The 20,373-nt window shown below is 38.8% G+C and overlaps 2 protein-coding genes across 14 annotated transcripts in view; both read right to left on the reverse strand.

The window, feature by feature from the left end:
- Positions 1-20,373, reverse strand: part of LOC134218252 (potassium voltage-gated channel subfamily H member 6) — a 531,314-nt gene that overhangs the window by 333,483 nt on the left and 177,458 nt on the right. The gene's annotated exons all lie outside the window — the stretch shown is intronic.
- LOC134218248 (mucolipin-3-like) lies at positions 11,029-14,111 on the reverse strand. 7 transcript variants are annotated; one of them, XM_062697171.1, is made up of 3 exons: positions 13,759-14,111; positions 13,583-13,686; positions 11,029-13,471 (listed from the first exon to the last, which is right to left on the reverse strand). In XM_062697171.1, the coding sequence occupies exon 3, from the start codon at positions 13,431-13,433 to the stop codon at positions 11,382-11,384; it is 2,052 nt and encodes a 683-aa protein (XP_062553155.1). In that variant the 5' UTR covers positions 13,434-13,471; positions 13,583-13,686; positions 13,759-14,111; the 3' UTR covers positions 11,029-11,381. The 7 variants fall into 7 exon arrangements, with proteins under 7 accessions (XP_062553155.1, XP_062553156.1, XP_062553150.1 ...); XM_062697172.1 differs by having other exon boundaries at positions 11,029-13,474; XM_062697166.1 differs by having other exon boundaries at positions 13,578-13,686; positions 13,759-14,110.

Genomic DNA, 20,373 nt, shown 5'->3' on the forward strand with positions numbered 1-20,373 from the left:
ATAGGGCAATTGAATTTAAAATTTTGCGTTACCATAAAAAATAGAGAGATCTACAGAAAAATAGGCGGCTAATGTCGACGACTGAACTTGAGAAGAGGGGAGATTTATTCGACATCTGCAAGAAGTGTAATCCGAAGTACAAGTTGGAAAAGCAAGCAATGTGCTACTTGCAAGAACAGCGACAGCGGACCAACAATCAAGAAACTTATTCATTTTACCAATCAGGATTATCTATTTCGCTTAAGATCAATACAACACAAAGGTATTTTTTACGTCGATCTTTTTCAATGTTAATCAAAACCGCGTGGTTTAAAAAAACCGACGTGTAAAATCGTGTTTATTTCAAAAAAGCCGATAAAAATTCCATTCCGCAATGACATAAATCGTGTTTCTGCATTATCAGTTTTCTTGATCTTTACACGTGGTGTTTTGAATTCATACGGTACCTTGTAAAAATAAACCTCAGTGTAATAAACATTGCTTAGCAATCTGATAATTTTCTCCGTAAATTTGATCTCAAAAGTTTTTAAAGTTACATAAAATTCAAAATTTTAATAGCAAGATTTTGAACACCCCTAAATCATGTCCGATAGAGCTCAAATAAGGGAATATTTTAGGGCTTAGCAAATGTTTGTGTAACGTCCTGTTTTTAAATTCGATGAAAAATTGTTTTCAAAATCCCAAAAACAGTCGATTTTTTATCCAAAAAAAATATTTTCAAAGTTTCATGCATTTTGAGTCTTTTGGCATCAAAACTAAAAAAAATTATTTCCCCTTTGAGAAAAAAAAAGTTTTGATTAATTTTGAGCACCCTAAATCATGTCCGATTTAGCTCAAATTTTGCAGAGGGGGATATTTTTGGCTTTGAAAGCGTTTTAAAAACTTTAAAACTGATGAATTTTAGGCACCCCTAATTCATATCCGATTGAGCTCAAATTTTACATGGGGTCATAGGTATTTTGGGGTAATGAAACTTGTGAGCAATGTCGTTTTTTGAAATTCGAAAATGTCATTTTCATTGGCACCCTACCGTGCATATTAACTGTTTCTGACAACATCGAGTTAGCGAGGTGAAAATGCATTGGAAAACTACGTCGAACTACGAAAACTTAGAGAATATCGAGTAAGGGAGGTATTGACTTGCGAAGATAACGCAGTATGATAGTTTCAAGTAGAAATACTAGAATAAGTGATCGGCGAAGACGCCATCTTGTTTCCAATCGAACCGTCAAAAGCAGTTCCAATTCGACTTGTTTACATTTTGCATCCATAAGAAGCAAGCAAAAAGTTCAAGTGCTACCAGTATTATTTACACGATTTCGTGCATTTTCATACGTTGCCATTTCGACAGTTTTTCACTCCGCCGGTCTCTGGTTATAGGGTTACTAGTTTCATGGGACTTTTAATTTAATCGAGTAAGGAAAATATCGAGTTACAGGACATCAAGTTAGGAAGAGTTCACTGGAGATACGTTAACCGCAAGCCGAGCACATCTGATTATTGTTTGGCAAATTTGAATTACTATCATGTTTCACTTTATTTTCACATGTACTTTGCCTTGTGCTATTTTATTAAGAAAGTTTGTTATAAAAAATGGGAAAAATACCAAGTCTAATTTTCCCATATGGAAAAGTAAAAGTAGGCTCCTTTCGCAAAATATCATTTAAATTGTTTTTTCTGAATTATTTATTATTCTATTTGTTCATTACATACCTATGTCTCGCAAAATTTCTATTGAATATGTTTAGATTTATGATGATAATGATTTGAAAAAATCCCTGGAGAGATTTTTACTGCCCATTTTGCTAGATATGTAACGATCTTACAATTGTGATTCTTTTCTGTTTTGACCTCATGCACCCATTAGTATAACTTTCAAATTGAGTTGCTTCAAGACCTTGATATATTTATTGGTTGTTAATTACCATTTAATCACTAAAATCAGATGATGAGTTTAAGGCGTGATAAACCCTTTCGCCGAATTATATTCACGTGATGCTATCCTTTAAAACCGCAAACGAGTTTGCTCGATCATGATCTCTCGATTATTGAAATTTAAAAATGATTTATTTAACAAATTAATTTCAATTATTTACGATGAATTAACTCTAATGCCCAAGACCGCCCTTAGACGGGGTATTTTGATTATTTTTTGTAATTTGCAATTGATCAGATTTCGAGAAGTTTTTGATGTTGATCAATAATATGAACATGCATTGATGTTTAAATGTGGTTTAAAGTAAATTTTAAAAGTTCTACACCTATATAAAAAAATATTGAAAAAAAACAGGACAAACGCACTTGAAAAACGGGACATGTCAAAAACCTAATGACACCATTCAAAAGCTGTAGAAATTTAAAAATTTTTGGGCTAAATTTTTACTTTCCGTGTAATAAGTTAAAGAAAATTAGTTTTTTCAAAATATTTTAAAAACTTGTAGAATTTTTAAAGTTTATTTAATTTCACTCTTAAACACGCATTAAGGATTTTATTACTGACCAATATCAAAAACTTTTCCAATCCTGAATAATTGAGATTGAGAATATCCTTAGACTATCCAAAGTATCCTGCCTAAAGCCGGTCTGGGCATTAGTTTTAAGAAAAGAAATGCTGAGAGACAAATGCGAAAAGAGCAATAGGTTGGGATTATTAATTTCCAGTGCTAAAACCCTTTTTCATGAATATAAGTGAGGGGAAATCTGCGGATAAGAATAACAGGAATCTCAACAAGGAAAGGACATTAAAAAGGTAATTTTATATATTTCCATAAATAGGGTTGGCGCATGTGAATAAATGTCAAATCTAATCAATTCACAGTAACGAAATTGTTTTAAATGACGCTAAAAGTAGCCTCACACCCTGGGAATCTTGCCCATTGATTCTGTTCCCATGTGCTTCCAAAAAGACGGGACTAATGCAATTTCGTCGCGAAAAGTAAAACAAAGCCTGGCTTATTTATAGGCTGGTTTACAGATCGGACTCTCGGAAATTCCCGCCGGATTGTATTTTAAATCGGGCCGATATTCTAATTGTCTGGAACAGACTCCCATAGATTCCGCACACTCATATGGAAGCGAAATTTTCAGACAAGCTCCTGATCTGTAAACTAGCCTTAAAGTACGTGAGGACCGAATACCGATCAAATATTCCCTCTGTTTGAAACTGCTTTAAACTCGATTTTGTTCAGCTGATAAATTATTTTTTAATGTCGTCGTTTTTTTAAAGTGGATGATTTTCAAATATTCAGAATTATTCAGAATCATTTTGAATGATTCTTAATGTTTCGAAAAGAATCAAACGATTGGAAAATAAGTGGTAAAGCAGATTTGTAAAAAAATAGAATTACCAACTTCGCAAGAAATAAATCGAAAGTGAAGTAATCTGGAAATTAGAATGTCTGCTTCTGCGCTTCATTAATTGACGTTGAGGCGAGACCTGATTTTCAGGATATAATTGCTTGCAAGGATGTTATCGATCATTTAGTAATCTGCGTTCGATCATTTAGTAGTTTGTCAATAACTCATTCCACAGGCCTAATTTCAAAATGTATTGTATGGGGGACTTTTAGTGCGAATGTTTTTCTACTACTCTCTTTAACAGATAGATGTACGAATTCCACTATTAAAGGAGTTACGGTGCTAGTTTCTATACTTATACTGAGTGATAACAAAATATGCAATCATTTAGTCTAAGTTACTGCTACTAGCGCTATAGCTCCGTTATGAGTGAAATTCAAACAACGAACTGTTAGGCAGAGTTGTACACAGCAAATAATTTTTAAAATTCAACGACGTGTAAAATTGCAGCTTATCCCATCAAACGAATTAACATATGATATTCTATTAAATTTGATTGAATTTTACAAGCAAGCACCGTTTACATTCATTTCGATTTAAAAGAATAGTGAGATCGATTGAATGTTACGTTTATTTGCATGCTCCAAATATGTGCATGAAAATACATTTAAAATCACAACATATTTTTATCTGTGTAGATAAACCTTTGCACTAGATGCCCACCATACAACACATTTTGAAATTCAGCCTCTGGAATGATTTATTGACAAACTACTAAATGATCGAAGGCAGATTACTAAATGATCGATAACATCCTTGATTGCTTGCCAAGTTACCGGTTCCATTCAATCCACTGATGAACTTGACCAAATTTTAATGCCCTTGTAAAAAACGGGACAAATTGAGGTTTTTGTAGATTACGACGGGACAGCACAATAAGGTCTAAAAAACGAGACTGTCCGGTTAAATACGGTACGTATGGTTAGCCTATTTCTTAGGCAGTGGATTCATGAGAAAATTTGTTTCATCTGCGTTCCACTATGATCCGGGCTGATTGAAAAGTTCAAGCACGTCCTTTTCCTCGAACTGTTTATGTAATTACTCGAAATATCGTTTAAGACAATCAACAGCCAAGTGATAAACCACACCCATAACATCTCCTGGAAGTATAACATACATTGCCAGATAGTTAACTTTTGATAAGTATTCAACTATCTCCATTGCTTTTCCCGGAAATATGCAGACATCGTAAGATAGTTTGGGATATTCCGGCTCATCCAAACTATACTTTTATTCGTGACTACAAATCTACAGTTGCTGAACAATATTTTCTCGAAGATGCTATCCCAGCCAACACAAAGTCGCATATGCTAGCAAATAAGTGTACAAGGTGGAGGCGATATAGGCGCATTCCTCCATTTGATTGCATGAAAAGTGCACGTATATGGCCTCCACTTTGTACACTTATTCACTATGATATACGATCTTGTGTTTGCTGGGATATGTATGTGATTATTACAGTTAAATATGTTGGAGCTTTGAGTGACGGGAAATCTGCTTTTTCGGCAAATCTAAAGCTATTATAGAGCCAATATGAAGCATGTTTGCATTGTGACAGCGCTTTAGTCGAAATTTACGGCTTTTTCAAACGCTTACGGTTTCCTGGGGTACTGCTTTGGTTGTAGATCTCACGTTCTGAACTCAATGACGATTTAGATGACTCAGGATATCCCAAAGCCATCTGACCATGTTTTTTGATCTTCATGAATATGTTTTGGGCATGGTTGACTACATATCCAAGTTTCTAGTGACGAAAAAACCTAGTGTCGTTACTGTAGATCGCAAGTTCTGAATTTAAGGACGATTTGGATGACCCAGGATATCCCAAAATCATCTGACCATGTCTCTTGATCTTCAGGAATATGTTATGGACATGGTTGAATACATATCCACGTTTCTAGTAACGAAAAAAGCTAGTTACGTAGCTGTAGATCGCAAATTCTGAACTCAAGAACGGTTTAGATGACCCAGTATATCCCAAAACGATCTTACCATATCTTTTTATCTTCATGAATATGTTTTGGGCATGGTTGACTACATATCCAAATTTCTAGTAACGAAAAAATCTAGTGTCGTTACTGTAGATCGCAAGTTCTGAATTTAAGGACGGTTTAGATGACTCAGGATATCCCAAAATGATCTGACCATGTCTCTTGAACTTCAGGAATATGTTATGGACATCGTTGAATACATATTCAAGCATGGAGTGACGAAAAAAGCTTGTGTCGTAGCTGTAGATCGCAAGTTCTGAACTCAAAGACGGTTTGTATGCATGAACTAGCATTCATCGGTATGTTTGATATGGTACGCTCCTAGCGGCCCAAACATCAATATTTCTAGCTATTTTCAAAAATTAGACACGCCTTCAACAAGTGTTCCATTCCAGGCTATCCAAGAATTCCATGAACAGGAGAACAAGCCTGAAGGTCAATACACGTAACGAAAAATCTATTTGCCTTTTTTTAGAAATCAAAAATGCTCTTAAAGACCATTTGAGCCAAATTGAATTCATGGAATTCTTGGTTGAAGTGGGATACAACAATACTTGAAGATGTGTCTATTTTTTTCTATGGATCACAAGACTGGTTATGCGTGTAGACCTTAAGACCCATACTTCAGGGAACTCTTGGATGACCTGAAACGCAAGGTTATTGAAGGCGTATCTAATTTGATTTCGTGGATCAAATAAAGCAATAATAATATTTAAATATATATAAGCCTTCTAGTTCAACTTAGGGCCTCTACTCCAGGGAAATCTTGGATGACCTGAAACGGAACAGTTATTGAAAATAGGGAATGAACCATTTTCAAAAAAAAACGCCTTTTGGTTGCGCTAGACCTTAACTTCAGGGAATTCTAGGACGTCCTGGACTAGCTATTGAAGGCATATCCAATTTGATTCTATGGATTGAAAATGGCACTGACCATTTCCAAACAGATAGAATAATCCATTGATTCAAGTCCCATACTCCATAAAATTCTTGGATGTCCTGGAAAGGAACAGCAATTGAAGGCGTATCCAATTTGGTTAAATACTTAAAATAATTGATCAAATAGGGCATGCGCCATTTTCAAAAAGAGATAACAGCCCTTTGGAATTCTTTGATTGTTAAACGAGAAAATTATCCTTCTGCTACGCGTGTCGACCTTAACACTCATACTTCTGTGAATTCTTGGATGACCTGAAACGGAAGAGTCATTGAAGGCGTATTCATGCGTACGGATTAGAAAAAAAAAAATTAATCATCAAAAAATAGACCATTATTTACGCGTGTAGATTCAAGACCTATATTCCAGTTATTCTTGGAGATCCTAGGTAGAACAGCTATTGAACTCGTCTCTAATTCTTTACATAGATCAAATATTGAGATCACAAACCATTGCACAGTGTGCAAATTCGAGCCAAAAAACGGACGCAATTCAACCACGGTATGTACATATCTGGAGATTACCTTAAAAAAATCACAAAAATCCAAAGAATCTGATGGTGCCGACCCCTTTGCCGTTAGAATACTGGAAGTGTCCCATTTTGCCCAATTTCCCCTACAAATAGAGGATTTTGCTAATACATATGTTCACATCAATCGAAAAGACAAGGAAAACCTTGACTTGTGTTATGGAAATATCATCTTAGGCCTCCCATATATTTTTGAACACGGATAAGTGTCTCATTTTGTCTAATACCCCCTATAAAATGCTTCAGATGATACACATTTAAGATTCGAGGAGATCATCAAATGAGTTACTGTCAGTTATGGAATTCAGGACGATGAAATAGTGTTATCCTCGGACAATTCACTGGGAATCTGTTTAGTGTCTGTTTTTGTCTGATGCCCCCTATAATTTAAAAATATTTTCAAAAGTATAACATCAAATCAATTTTCATTTTAGGAAAATGTACTAAGATCCTTGAAGACTATTGTAGGCATATCAAAAGGCTATTCCTTTTTTGCAGGGTCCCTTCAGTGTCTCATTTTGTCCAATATCCCTTATACGTTGAACCTTTTTTTTTTTCAATTTATCAGAACACACAAATTGAAAGCTCGAGAAAATTTTGTGAAAATCGGCGAATTATCTGGACAAAGAAATGTGACTTTTCCTAGGGGGTTGAATAGTGTCTGATTTTGCCAAATATCCCCTATAGTTGAATGAAATTTTAAAATCAGATAGAGCAAATCAATTAATAACTATAAAAATTATGTTAGCATCCTTGTTCAAAAAATTGTTCAAAAATATATGGGAGGCCTATTATGATATTTCCATAACACAAGTCAAGGTTTTCCCTGTCTTTTCGATTGATGTGAACATATGTATTAGCAAAATCCTCTATTTGTAGGGGAAATTGGACAAAATAGGACACTTCCAGTATTCTAACGGCAAAGGGGTCGGCACCATCAGATTCTTTGGATTTTTGTGATTTTTTTAAGGTAATCTCCAGATATGTACATATCGTGGTTGAATTGCGTCCGTTTTTTGGCTCGAATTTGCACACTGTGCATTGCACTATGGAGCCTCCCCATACAAACAGGCGGATAAAAATATTTTCTTCATTCTTTCGAGCTTATAAGATGTTTTTGATGTTGTCATAACAGAGAAATGTTGTTAAGCAACAATCTCAATCATTTCGCGATTAACTTTTGAATTTTGACTTTGATATTTTGACTCTTTAACAAAAAAAATATATAAATCTCCAAACGAAATTGAATTTTTATTCACAAAATATCAAAATATCATGGGGAAATCTGGGGAAAAATTGGCTGAATTTGAAAGTTGAAAATAACTCTATTTTTCAATGTTTTGTTCGTATTTTGATTAAAAAAAAATCTTTATGATATCACGATTTTTGTTAGTACGATATGAAAGATCTTTTAATTATCTTTACAATGCTATATATAAACCTTTCAAAAAGTGGTGAGAAGTAAAGCAAGATTTTGAGGAGAAAACCCGCGTTTTTTTTACCTTTCTTAACTTTGATAACTAATATCTTAAAAATAAATCGTAGGGAGCTGAAGTTTTGGGGTTTTCTTATCTTGTGCATGAAAAAATGATTGGTGAAAGCCGATTTTTCGATTAATGACCGCCTAAATCCCCATAGTACATTGGTTACGTATGTGGATTTAAAGGCCTATACTCCAAGGAATTCTCTGATGACCTGAAACACAGGATTATTGAAGGCGTATCCAATCCGATTTCATGGATCAAATAGGGAAGCAACCATTTAAAAATATATAGAGTAGAGTGGGGCAAGAGTAGGCATTGATTAAATGAAATTATCATTTAGATGAAATTGTGTTTTCGTACTATGTTTAGATGTACAACAAGTCCTAATACAATTTCATTATTTCGCTTCAATGCTTTGTTCGCTAAGTCCTAATAACATCAAATTACTTCAACTTATCCTTAAAACTTGTGATAATTTTCGATTTCAGTCGCTTTTTCTTAGTTGTGGATCTTTACACTTTGGAAGTAGTCTTATTTCGGCCGGAGATACGGGTTTGACATCAGAACTTGAAGATTCACATGCGTACTCTTGCCCCACCCGTTCCTGCGTACTTTTACCCCACAGTCCCAAAATTTATTCAAGTAATGGTTCTGACTTCTTGGAAAACCAACCGGATTGGTGTTCTGCACCATAAAGTACTCTATACAATAGGTTATCGAAATGGTATAATGTTCACCTGATTGAACGTATATATGGTAATGAAATACTAGTTGCGAAAACACAATTATTTTTAGCAAAATGACCAAAAAATATCTAACTCCATATCTTCCTTGTTGTTTATTCAAATCGTTCACAATTACACATGATAATAGTTGGCCAGAATACCTGTCAAACTGATGCAGTGCTGCTAGTTTATCTTTTTCTATTACTTCAAAAAATCAAAAACGTACTCTTACCCCATGCGCACTCTTGGCCCACTCTACTCTAAGCCATCTTGGAAAGCATGTCGACCTGAAGGCCTATACTCCATGAAATTCTTGTATAGCCAAAAACGGAACAGTTATTGCAGGCGCATCCAATTCGGTGAAATAGATGAAATAGGGCGTGAACCATTTTCAAAAAGAGATAACAGTCCTTTGGCTACGCCTGTAGACCTCAAATTCTATGCTCCAGGAAATTCTTTGTTGACCTGGAAAGGAACAGCTATTGAAGGCGTATCCAATTTGGTTGAAAAGATAAAAAAGGCTTGAACCGTTTACAAAAAGAAGTAACATCATTTGTAGGCCTTGTAGGCCTTTAGGCCTTCTTGGATGACCTGAAATGGAACAGTTATTGAAGGTGCATCCAATGTGGTTAAATAGATCAAATAGGGCATGAAGCATTTTCAAAAGTGAATAATAGCTTTTTGGATACGCGTGTAGACTCCAAGAGATTCTTGGAGGACGTAAGATGGAATAGTTATTCAAGGCATAGCCAATTTGATTCCATGGATTGAAAAGGGCATGGACCATTTTCAAATAGAAAGAATAACCCTTTGGTTACGAGTGTAGACCTCAAGGCCTATATTCCAGAAAATTCTTGGGTAACCTGGATGAGCCAGTTTTCAAAACAGATATCAGCCCTTTGGTCATGTGTGAAGATCTTAAGGCTCTAGTTACGCGTGTAGACTCCAGGGAATTCTTGGATGACGTGGAATGGAACACTTGTTGAAGGCAAATATTGAAGATGCAAAATAGCTTCTCAGTTCTTTGGGTTTCTAAGAGTGCCTTCTTATAGATTTACATTTGGATTTATTATATGCTTAACATTACTTTTTGCAATTCCTGATCATAATACCTGGTTCACAGATCGTCTCTGAGTAACTTACTTTTCCATACCAACGAAACAGATGCTTCAATGACCATTATGCAACTCAAATGAGTCATCTGGGTGGTTTAATAAATAAAAACAACATCAGAACAGCAGTTACGTGTCTACATTTTGCTGGATTAGCTTGGGTAAGTGTTCAAATCGTTCAAATAGTGTATTCACTGCGTCGCGTAATAAATGAAATAGTTTGATGGACATGACACTAAAGTTTTCCAAAGGCAAGCCCATCTGTCGCTTCAAGGCTTGTCGAGCTATTCAATGTGGCACAATTATGTGGAATCTGATCGTTCTCTGCAGCAACATATTGTTTTAGCAAGAATGATCACGTGGAGTAAATTAGACTGCACAATTTTTGTAGAGTTTTATCATATGAAAGCCCATTTTTTGTTATTGCAATAAACGTACAACTCGTGCTGAAAAAATGATTTTTTTGCTACTAGTTGTACAAACTACTATTCACGTCACGTGTCGTAAAAAGAGGGACGTATAGCGAAAAGACGTATAAAAAAGTGCCGTAATCGAAGGGTTGAGTGATGTTTTTTGTCAATATTTCACATTGTTTTTTGAGGAAGTAGCCTAGGGAAAATAACGATGATTTTTCGGAAACGTCAGAAGGCAATATCCGATCAGTCCAATTTTCGATAACAAACAATGGGACCGAATTCTCTGTCGAATGAAGCTTGTCGCACGTAAATCTATCAACGCTTAGTTCCAAAAAGTGTGCATGTAATGTAAAATAAAAAAACCAAAAAAATATAAAATTCATTTATGTCTTCCCCTATTGAACATATTTCAGTGAAACTATAAATGCGCCCAAAATTCTTTCTTTCATTTTAGGATGACAAATAAAACGCTTATGCTTAATCTTAGTATATTAATTAGATTATAGTGGTACTTTTATTTCATCACATAAAATCCATGAACTATCACGTCTCGAATGCATATCAAACAAATTCTCTATTAATACAGCTATCGATTTGTGTAATTTGAGCGGCAGAAAACAAATTTACACTTTAATATTTAAACTAGAATAATCTATGGCTTGCATTCTTGCTCCTAAACCAGGATATTTAGTTTTATTTTGGCTCCAGTTCAAATTTTCAACTTACTAACTAGTTATACATAACAGTGAACATAAAAACATTTCGGGAATATCTTTTCTGTGGAGTGCAGTTAATATAAATTTCAACAAAAATTTACTACAGTTTGATATTTACGAAACATAGCCTTCGGTAGAGGAGGAAGACGACACCTTCGGCGCAAGGGATGTGTATCCGGTGGGTCCTCGTGCCCTATCGCCCCGCCAGGAGCAGAATATTCGTTTAAGGGATTCGATGAAGCCGATTTGCTGCTCACAGTCGAAGTCATGTTCGCGGAAAACTCCGCTCGAGAAGTCATTCGGATCGCAGGGGCCAACGAATTTCCGCAGATCGGACTGCGGGAAGCCTTCCTTGTAATACTTTTTGATCGTGTCGTACGCGTCCATGATGACCGAGATGAACAAGGACAGGACCACGTAGATGTACAAACTGGTGAAGGCGTACAGGTAAATGCGGCAGAACCACCACAGCATGATGGATTTCTCCGACATGATGGTGAAGGTGGCAAACATGTCGTCGCCGTTGATGAGGGCGAACAGGCACTCGGAGGTGGTCGAGAGGGACCGGAATTTGATGTGGTACGGACCCAGGACCAGCCATCCGCAGAAGGTGAAACCGGCATAAATTAGAAGGGCACACAGCAGGAAGCGTAGAATTTTTGGGGCGGCCTTTTTGAGGGTAAGAATTACTACGTTGTACGTTTTGAAGAATCCGAGATATCGCAGGACGCCGAACCAGACCAAAAGGTTACCAATTCCGAGAAGTAAGGAACACAGGTTCCAGTCGTCGGCGATGAAGTGTTTCTGCTCGATTTGCTCCTTGAGCGCGGAACCGATGATGAGAAGGACATCATTGAGGACGATCATGATGTACCACATATTAACAAATTCCATCTTATCTTCGAGGGCTAGTTTTTTGCGGTATACTTGCAAAAAGTAGTCATATGTGATCATTCGAAGCAGTTGTGCACGATAAATTGCCCTGGCGCAAAGAGCAAACGAGACAGCACAGATAAGAATGACCAAAATATTGAGGGCGCTACGCAAAGCGTCTTCGATTTTAGAGTTCTTGATGAACTCGACGTCACCGTGGCAAATGAGACGCTTGGGCTCCGCTTCAAGACTTAAAGTCATCTGTCCGTCGTGATCCTGATTGTTGAAGAAGATCAAAATATCAAACTGGTAGCAGTCCGGAGCCGTGATAGGACCAGCAGCTTTGAAGTTCACCGTTTTGATGGCGAACCTGAGTTCGGCCTTGACCAAAGCCGAAAAGTTGATATGGATATCTTTCTGATGGAGATACTTACGGCTGCCGATGGTCGTCACATTGCTATCCAAATCCAGACAGAGAGTGTCAATCTCTGGATTGAAAAAGTAGCTTTCATTGAAACCGAAAATGGTACCGTCTTTGTATCGGTACAAACAGAATTGCATTGGCGCCATCGTGTTGTCTTCGTTAGGGTAGGAGTATGGTCCAATTGCTTCCTCGAGATTTGCGTAGCCATCGATAGCGTAATCAATAGTTTGAAAGAAATCGTCGATTACGTACACGGATAAGGGTCCCGTTTCTGGCGGATATGTGCTGACTTCCATCGTGATGTCCCAACCTTTCAGGAACATGTGCGAAAACGTAATCGTATTATCCCACGTATAGTTGACGTGCATATATCTAGAGTGCGCGAAAAGGCAAAGCTGCAGCGTGACTAATATTATTTTAATAACTTGAACCACAAATTTGTAGGGGAACCGTCGCTTGGCTTGCCACTTTTCGATGGGATTCATGAAGAAAAATTGCAGCTTCCTGCGTAGCCTTCCCTCGGTCAAGGGCATATCCGAGTTGGTAAATACGGGCATCTCAACCACCCCTTCGTCGCCAGAATTTGCTTCACCGTTGATGGTCATCTCGTTGCAGTACGCTCTAATATCACCAAAACAAACACTATCACAGCCGTCGTCCCGTGCAGTTTCACTACTGTAGTGCCGTGCTGTTTCTGCTTCGCCAATTGCACCCGCAGAACTAGAACGGTCGTAGTTGTTGCTGTTATTGATTTTTTGCCTTACCACCAGTTTTTCATTGTCTGTTCGTATATCGGATGTCGCTACTGCTTCTGCTACTCCTTGATGCTTGATTTGCTCCGTGGACGAAGACGAGGAATAGTTGCTCATCTCAAGAACGCCGAGGCCATTACTGTAGGAAGACCTCACTGCTGTTTGGACAGTCCGAAGATGCAAATGTGAGAAAGAAGGAGGATTTAAGGGGACAAAACGTTATCAGTTTGTTTGTTTTCTAGGCTCCAGTTAAAAACACACATCACCATATCACATCATCCAGGCACTGTGGCCACCATCACCAGCATTCATAGTTGTTACTCAGTTCACAAGAAGGTAGTTTTCACATCGCACAGGAACGGGATGAGAACTATTATCGAAAATGTAGGCAGATTAATCGAAACGGACACAAAAAGCACTGGCCAATGACCACAGATAATACTTTCTTTCTTGGTGCTGCTGCTTCTGCGACGACAATCGAAGCGTAGATTCCTCTGTCGTTCTGCTTGGTCGACCACTGCAGTAGTATGTCGCTATATGGAGCGCAGGCAGCAACAACGTCAGTCACGGTGCGATGTATCAAAGCCAAACTGCTGCTGAGGGTGATATCACTCTTTATGCTGGTCACAGCGACGGAGCGAGTTTTTAGTCGAGGTAGCATCATTCCTACATGCAACGGACCGGACCATGTGACCACGTGAGAGCAAGCGAACAAACGAAAGCATGTTTTGCTTGATTGAAGCCGTTCGCCTGCATTGGTGTGACGGGGATAGAACGCGTTGAGCATTTGTGTTGGGGTGTTTGGCGCGCATGTGTTGCGGGAACTCACGGCACCGATGACGTTGCAAAGAAGTGACTATGGAACGTAATTTTTGTGGCTAGAGAAGCAGGGGAAAATATACCAAAGTGCCACAATAAAATAATTCAACCACAAACATATATATCCTTGTTTAAAAGTCATTTAACTGCAATTCGATAGTTGCACCAGTTTTGTAATTAGGACTGCCAAACTTCAAAACGATGTCAAATAACAGCTGCATTGCGTTGCACGCACGATAAGATTCACTTTTATTGCATCTGATGTTAGCTGGCAACCGTTTGATGTGTTGCAATTAACAAACCGCTTACATTGAATGTACTTGTGCTTTTTCGATTTTTCTAGGTATTTTCATTTTACTATTGATATTTCCTGAAAAAGAAGCCCTTGCCAATGTTCCTGACACCATAGAAGCGTGATTTAGATTTATCCCGATTCTATAATGTAAGCTATAATATTAATTTTGTTCACACTCCATACAGGATAAAATGTGAGGCGTTTTATGAAACTCTCCCTTATTGTGGTAGTATCTCTTTCCGCGTGAGACACTCATTTTAACTGATTGCACGCCTCAAATTAGTGACACGTAGTTTGAACGAGTTTTAAAAATCCATGCAATTTTTATTATTCTAAATTAAATTATAAAATAAATCGATTCACGTCTTAATGTTTCTCATCTAAACTTCAGTAGATAAGAAATACTTTATTCTTTGTAATGATTTTGAGAGCGGAATGTCTTTAACTATCTAAGACGAGCTTAGTATTTTCCATTTAATTCCACTACGTCACAGTTGAGGCCGAAATACATATCTGTATAGAAAACAAAACGAAGTGAAATTAAATGGAAAGTACTAAATTCGTCTTAGACAGTTGATCCTTTCGGTATTTATTCTATTTTAAGAATTATAAAACACCCAAAACACAAATCTTACGATTACTGTATGAAATTTTAGCATACATAACTCTGCAAAGTTTTAATACAAGAAATGTAAACTTTCTATACATATGTACTAAAATATTTGAATATTGTAGGATTTCAATACAATGGTAGAATTAAAATCTTCCGAAATTGTATATGCAAAAATTTTATACAGTTTCTGTAAGGTTCTTATACAGAACTGTATTAAAATCTGCCATTCTTTGGTTGGGTGAAACATTGCTTTTGTGGAGTGATTTGGAAGTAACGATTTCTATTAGGCTTTTGGATCGGTCATTACATTCCAATATTTCGACCAAACCATGATGCCAGGTGTATTTATCTGAGTTATTTAATGATCGATTCCTCACCTCTGTTTGAAGTCTAATCTCTGCTAAATATTGACTAAGTTTGTCTGAAGCATGTTTAGCGTATGGAAGAAAGCAGCTGAGAAGAAAGCAGAAGAGAACATGTCAATGTTGTTCTTTACGCTGTGGTTGCTCTGAGAAAAACATCGGTGCATCACATCATACTTTGCCTTGCGGAGGCTCTCTTGAAATCCAGCATGTTACGTTATCACAATAATATTATTCAATAATTGTGATATCACTGACATTTATTTATTAGCTGATGAAAAGTCTAACTGCATCAGATCGAAAATATGTGCCCTAATACTTACTGTCATATTGAATCCAGTCCGGTTTGAATTTCCGTTACATTCGAACACACTCGACTTTTTAAGAATCCCCGTCAAGGTGAATGCATTGCGTCGTTGCATGTGACACGAAATGTTGATATTATGATACGTATTATCGCTAAGAAATTTACCAGAGCCAAAGCCATCTGATCTAATCTTAAACATTAAATTTGTCTTCGAATAGGCATTATTGGAGTGATTAAAATTTTGACTTTTTCGGCTCCCCTGTGCTTAAACGATGATATTTGCTGTTTTAATAGTCCTCCTGACATTTTAGCTAATTTGGAAGTAATTTGACTGAGCACGTCCAGTTTAAAGTTCGTATGAAAACTGCTATGAGAAAGGTAATTTATGTGGAAAACATGTGGAAAGAATAACATCAATATCAATAATGAGCAATTTTGTTTTCTTTATATTTAACTATGTTTACAAAAGTCAGATCGCTTCGCAGCAACAACTATTTTCTAGCTTAGGAAGTATTTTATTAGGTGAATAAGCTGATTGTATTAAAATAATTTATAGACCAACACACGAAACGGGTTTTTACATAAGTGGCGATTTATATCGTAATTTCCACACAAACTTCAAACTACGCGTGCTCAGTCAAATATCATCCAAATTAGCTAAAAGTTTAGGAAGAATATTTAAACCGCAAATATCATCGTTTAAGCATAGGGGAACAAAAAGTCAAAATTTGAATCACTCTAAGGTATTATATTAGGGTAAAACACCTAATAGTGTAAGAATTTGAAAACAAAAATAATTAGCATTAGCATTGAGCAATTCGCACAAATTCGTAGGAGATACAAGCCAAGACTATTGTATGAGAATAGTATGACTTTCATCCGTTACCACAGATTAAGGGTATACGATAACACAATTTTTCCTAACGAAACGAAATTAAAAATGTCTATGTTGATTCGGAACGAAACGAAACGAAATATAGATTTACTTTCGAGACTTCGAAACGATACGAAATCAAGATCAATTTAATTCAACATTTTATTAAACGAAACGAAAAAATATATTTTTTTCCGCATTATGTACGCATTCCTTTTTTTACTTTTCGAAGTCAAATAACTGTTTTGTGACCAATAGAGTTATATTTAATAACAGAAGAAGCAGTCGGGATTCGAACCTAGAACATAAACAGAAATGGCAGTGGCCACTTTAGCCATCCCTACATCCCTACTTAGGATACCACCACATCGACTGCATGTAGGTATTTGGTCGTTTGTTCCATAAAAGCTACTCTTTTTGCAATTGGTTATGGCATGAAAAGGAAGAAAAGAGTGAGAAAACGAGCAAATCAACTTTTCGTGGCACTGGCAGTGAGGAAGAAATGATTATCTTTTATCAGACCTTTTTTCTTTTCCCACAACATGATTTGGAGCATTCTCTGTTCGTGAGAATGAGTGAGAACTACAATCCTTGTTATTTATATATCCACATCTGTCAGGCATATACGCAGATACTAATTTCTAAAATGCACAAAGCTATGTATTTCAAATTGTATTTCACAAATGTGATCGCAAAGTTTTTACGGCAGCAGTTTGTCAGGTATGATAAAATAATTTTTCCTTTCTCATACATAAAGTTCTACCAAAAGGCTATTATTTCCTTCCAAATTCAAACTTTTAATAGGAGGCTTGGAGATCCATAGTCTTATATGCCAGCGGTTCTCAACCTGGGGTACATGTACCCCTGTGGGTACCTTCACTGGCCTCAGGGGGTACCTCGGAAAAAATGGGCAATGGCGGATGTAATAAAATTCCTTGATTGATAAAGTTTTGTTAACTGTTTAATTTTTTATTCAAAAACATTGCATTGTACATAAATCCTAGTTGATTTTGCCTACCACAACCGGCACAGTACATGAAGGGCTGTAGCACAAAAAGGTTATAGACCAAACGAAGAAGGAACAAATTTTTAAAATCTGATCGAAACAAAAAATAAGAATATGATAAAAAAATATTGATATGTTAAGATATGCTTCTGAACTAAAATCCATCCCAATTTGAAAGGTTTGAAGGACTTTTTTTTCCTAAAAGCTTAGAAGCTCCGTTCAAAGGCTCAGAAGCCTCCTTTCAAGAGGCTCGGAAGCCTCCTTTCAAGAGGCTCGGAAGCCTCCTTTCAAGAGGCTCGGAAGCCTCCTTTCAAGAGGCTCGGAAGCCCCCTTTCAAGAGGCTCAGGCCTCCTTTCAAGAGGCTCAGAAGCCTCCTTTCAAGAGGCTCAGAAGCCTCCTTTCAAGAGGCTCAGAAGCCTCCTTTCAAGAGGCTCAGAGGCCTCCTTTCAAGAGGCCTCAGGAGCCTCCTTTCAAGAGGCTCAGGAGCCTCCTTTCAAGAGAGGCTCAGGGCCTCCTTTCAAGAGGCTCAGGAGCCTCCTTTCAGAGGCTCAGAGCCTCCTTTCAAGAGGCTCAGAAGCCTCCTTTCAAGAGGCTCAGGCCTCCTTTCAAGAGGCTCAGAAGCCTCCTTTCAAGAGGCTCAGAAGCCTCCTTTCAAGAGGCTCAGAGCCTCCTTTCAAGAGGCTCAGAGCCTCCTTTCAAGAGGCCTCAGGCCTCCTTTCAAGAGGCTCAGAAGCCTCCTTTCAAGAGGCTCAGAAGCCTCCTTTCAAGAGGCTCAGGCCTCCTTTCAAGAGGCTCAGGCCTCCTTTCAAGAGGCTCAGAAGCCTCCTTTCAAGAGGCTCAGAAGCCTCCTTTCAAGAGGCTCAGGAAGCCTCCTTTCAAGAGGCTCAGAAGCCTCCTTTCAAGAGGCTCAGGCCTCCTTTCAAGAGGCTCAGAGCCTCCTTTCAAGAGGCTCAGAAGCCTCCTTTCAAGAGGCTCAGAAGCCTCCTTTCAAGAGGCTCAAGCCTCCTTTCAAGAGGCTCAAGCCTCCTTTCAAGAGGCTCAGAAGCCTCCTTTCAAGAGGCTCAGGCCTCCTTTCAAGAGGCTCAGAAGCTTCCTTTCAAGAGGCTCAGAAGCCTCCTTTCAAGAGGCTCAGCCTCCTTTCAAGAGGCTCAGAAGCCTCCTTTCAAGAGGCTCCGGAAGCCTCCTTTCAAGAGGCTCAGGCCTCCTTCAAGAGGCTCAAGCCTCCTTTCAAGAGGCTCAGAGCCTCCTTTCAAGAGGCTCGGAAGCCTCCTTTCAAGAGGCTCAGGCCTCCTTTCAAGAGGCCTCAGGCCTCCTTTCAAGAGGCTCAGAAGCCTCCTTTCAAGAGGCTCAGGCCTCCTTTCAAGAGGCTCAGGAAGCCTCCTTTCAAGAGGCTCAGAAGCCTCCTTTCAAGAGGCTCAGAGCCTCCTTTCAAGAGGCTCAGAGCCTCCTTTCAAGAGGCTCAAGCCTCCTTTCAAGAGGCCTCAAAGCCTCCTTTCAAGAGGCTCAGAAGCCTCCTTTCAAGAGGCTCAGCCTCCTTTCAAGAGGCTCAGAAGCCTCCTTTCAAGAGGCTCAGCCTCCTTTCAAGAGGCTCAGCCTCCTTTCAAGAGGCTCGGAAGCCTCCTTTCAAGAGGCTCAGGAAGCCTCCTTCCAAGAGGCTCAGGAAGCCTCCTTTCAAGAGGCCTCAGGCCTCCTTCAAGAGGCTCAGAAGCCTCCTTTCAAGAGGCTCAGGCCTCCTTTCCAAGAGGCTCCCTTCAGCCTCCTTTCAAGAGGCTCAAGCCTCCTTTCAAGAGGCTCAGGAAGCCTCCTTCCAAGAGGCTCAGGCCTCCTTCCAAGAGGCTCAGAAGCCTCCTTCAAGAGGCTCAGAGCCTCCTTTCAAGAGGCTCAGAAGCCTCCTTCCAAGAGGCTCAGAGCCTCCTTTCAAGAGGCTCAGGAAGCCTCCTTTCAAGAGGCTCAGAAGCCTCCTTTCAAGAGGCTCAGAAGCCTCCTTCAAGAGGCTCAGAAGCCTCCTTTCAAGAGGGCCTCAGAAGCCTCCTTTCAAGAGGCTCAGAAGCCTCCTTTCAAGAGGCTCCAGCCTCCTTTCAAGAGGCTCAGAAGCCTCCTTTCAAGAGGCTCAGAAGCCTCCTTTCAAGAGGCTCAGAAGCCTCCTTTCAAGAGGCTCAGAAGCCTCCTTTCAAGAGGCTCAGAAGCCTCCTTTCAAGAGGCTCAGGAAGCCTCCTTTCAAGAGGCCCGGAAGCCTCCTTTCAAGAGGCTCAGAGCCTCCTTTCAAGAGGCTCAGAAGCCTCCTTTCAAGAGGCTCAAGCCTCCTTTCAAGAGGCTCAGAAGCCTCCTTTCAAGAGGCTCAGAAGCCTCCTTTCAAGAGGCTCAGGCCTCCTTTCAAGAGGCTCAGAAGCCTCCTTTCAAGAGGCTCAGAAGCCTCCTTTCAAGAGGCTCAAGGCCTCCTTTCAAGAGGCCTGGAAGCCTCCTTTCAAGAGGCCTCAGGCCTCCTTTCAAGAGGCTCAGAAGCCTCCTTTCAAGAGGCTCAGGCCTCCTTTCAAGAGGCTCAGAAGCCTCCTTTCAAGAGGCTCAGAGCCTCCTTTCAAGAGGCTCAGAGCCTCCTTTCAAGAGGCTCAGAAGCCTCCTTTCAAGAGGCTCAGAAGCCTCCTTTCAAGAGGCTCCGAAGCCTCCTTTCAAGAGGCTCAGAGCCTCCTTTCAAGAGGCTCAGCCTCCTTTCAAGAGGCTCAGAGCCTCCTTTCAAGAGGCTCAGAAGCCTCCTTTCAAGAGGCTCAGGCCTCCTTTCAAGAG

The sequence above is a fragment of the Armigeres subalbatus genome, chromosome 2 (genome assembly GCF_024139115.2).
Source record: "Armigeres subalbatus isolate Guangzhou_Male chromosome 2, GZ_Asu_2, whole genome shotgun sequence".
Taxonomy (NCBI): domain Eukaryota; kingdom Metazoa; phylum Arthropoda; class Insecta; order Diptera; family Culicidae; genus Armigeres; species Armigeres subalbatus.

Bases quoted from the DNA above. Each gene is read 5' to 3' on its own strand.
- LOC134218248 (XM_062697171.1), bottom strand. From the start codon at position 13,433: ATGAGCAACTATTCCTCGTCTTCGTCCACGGAGCAAATCAAGCATCAA.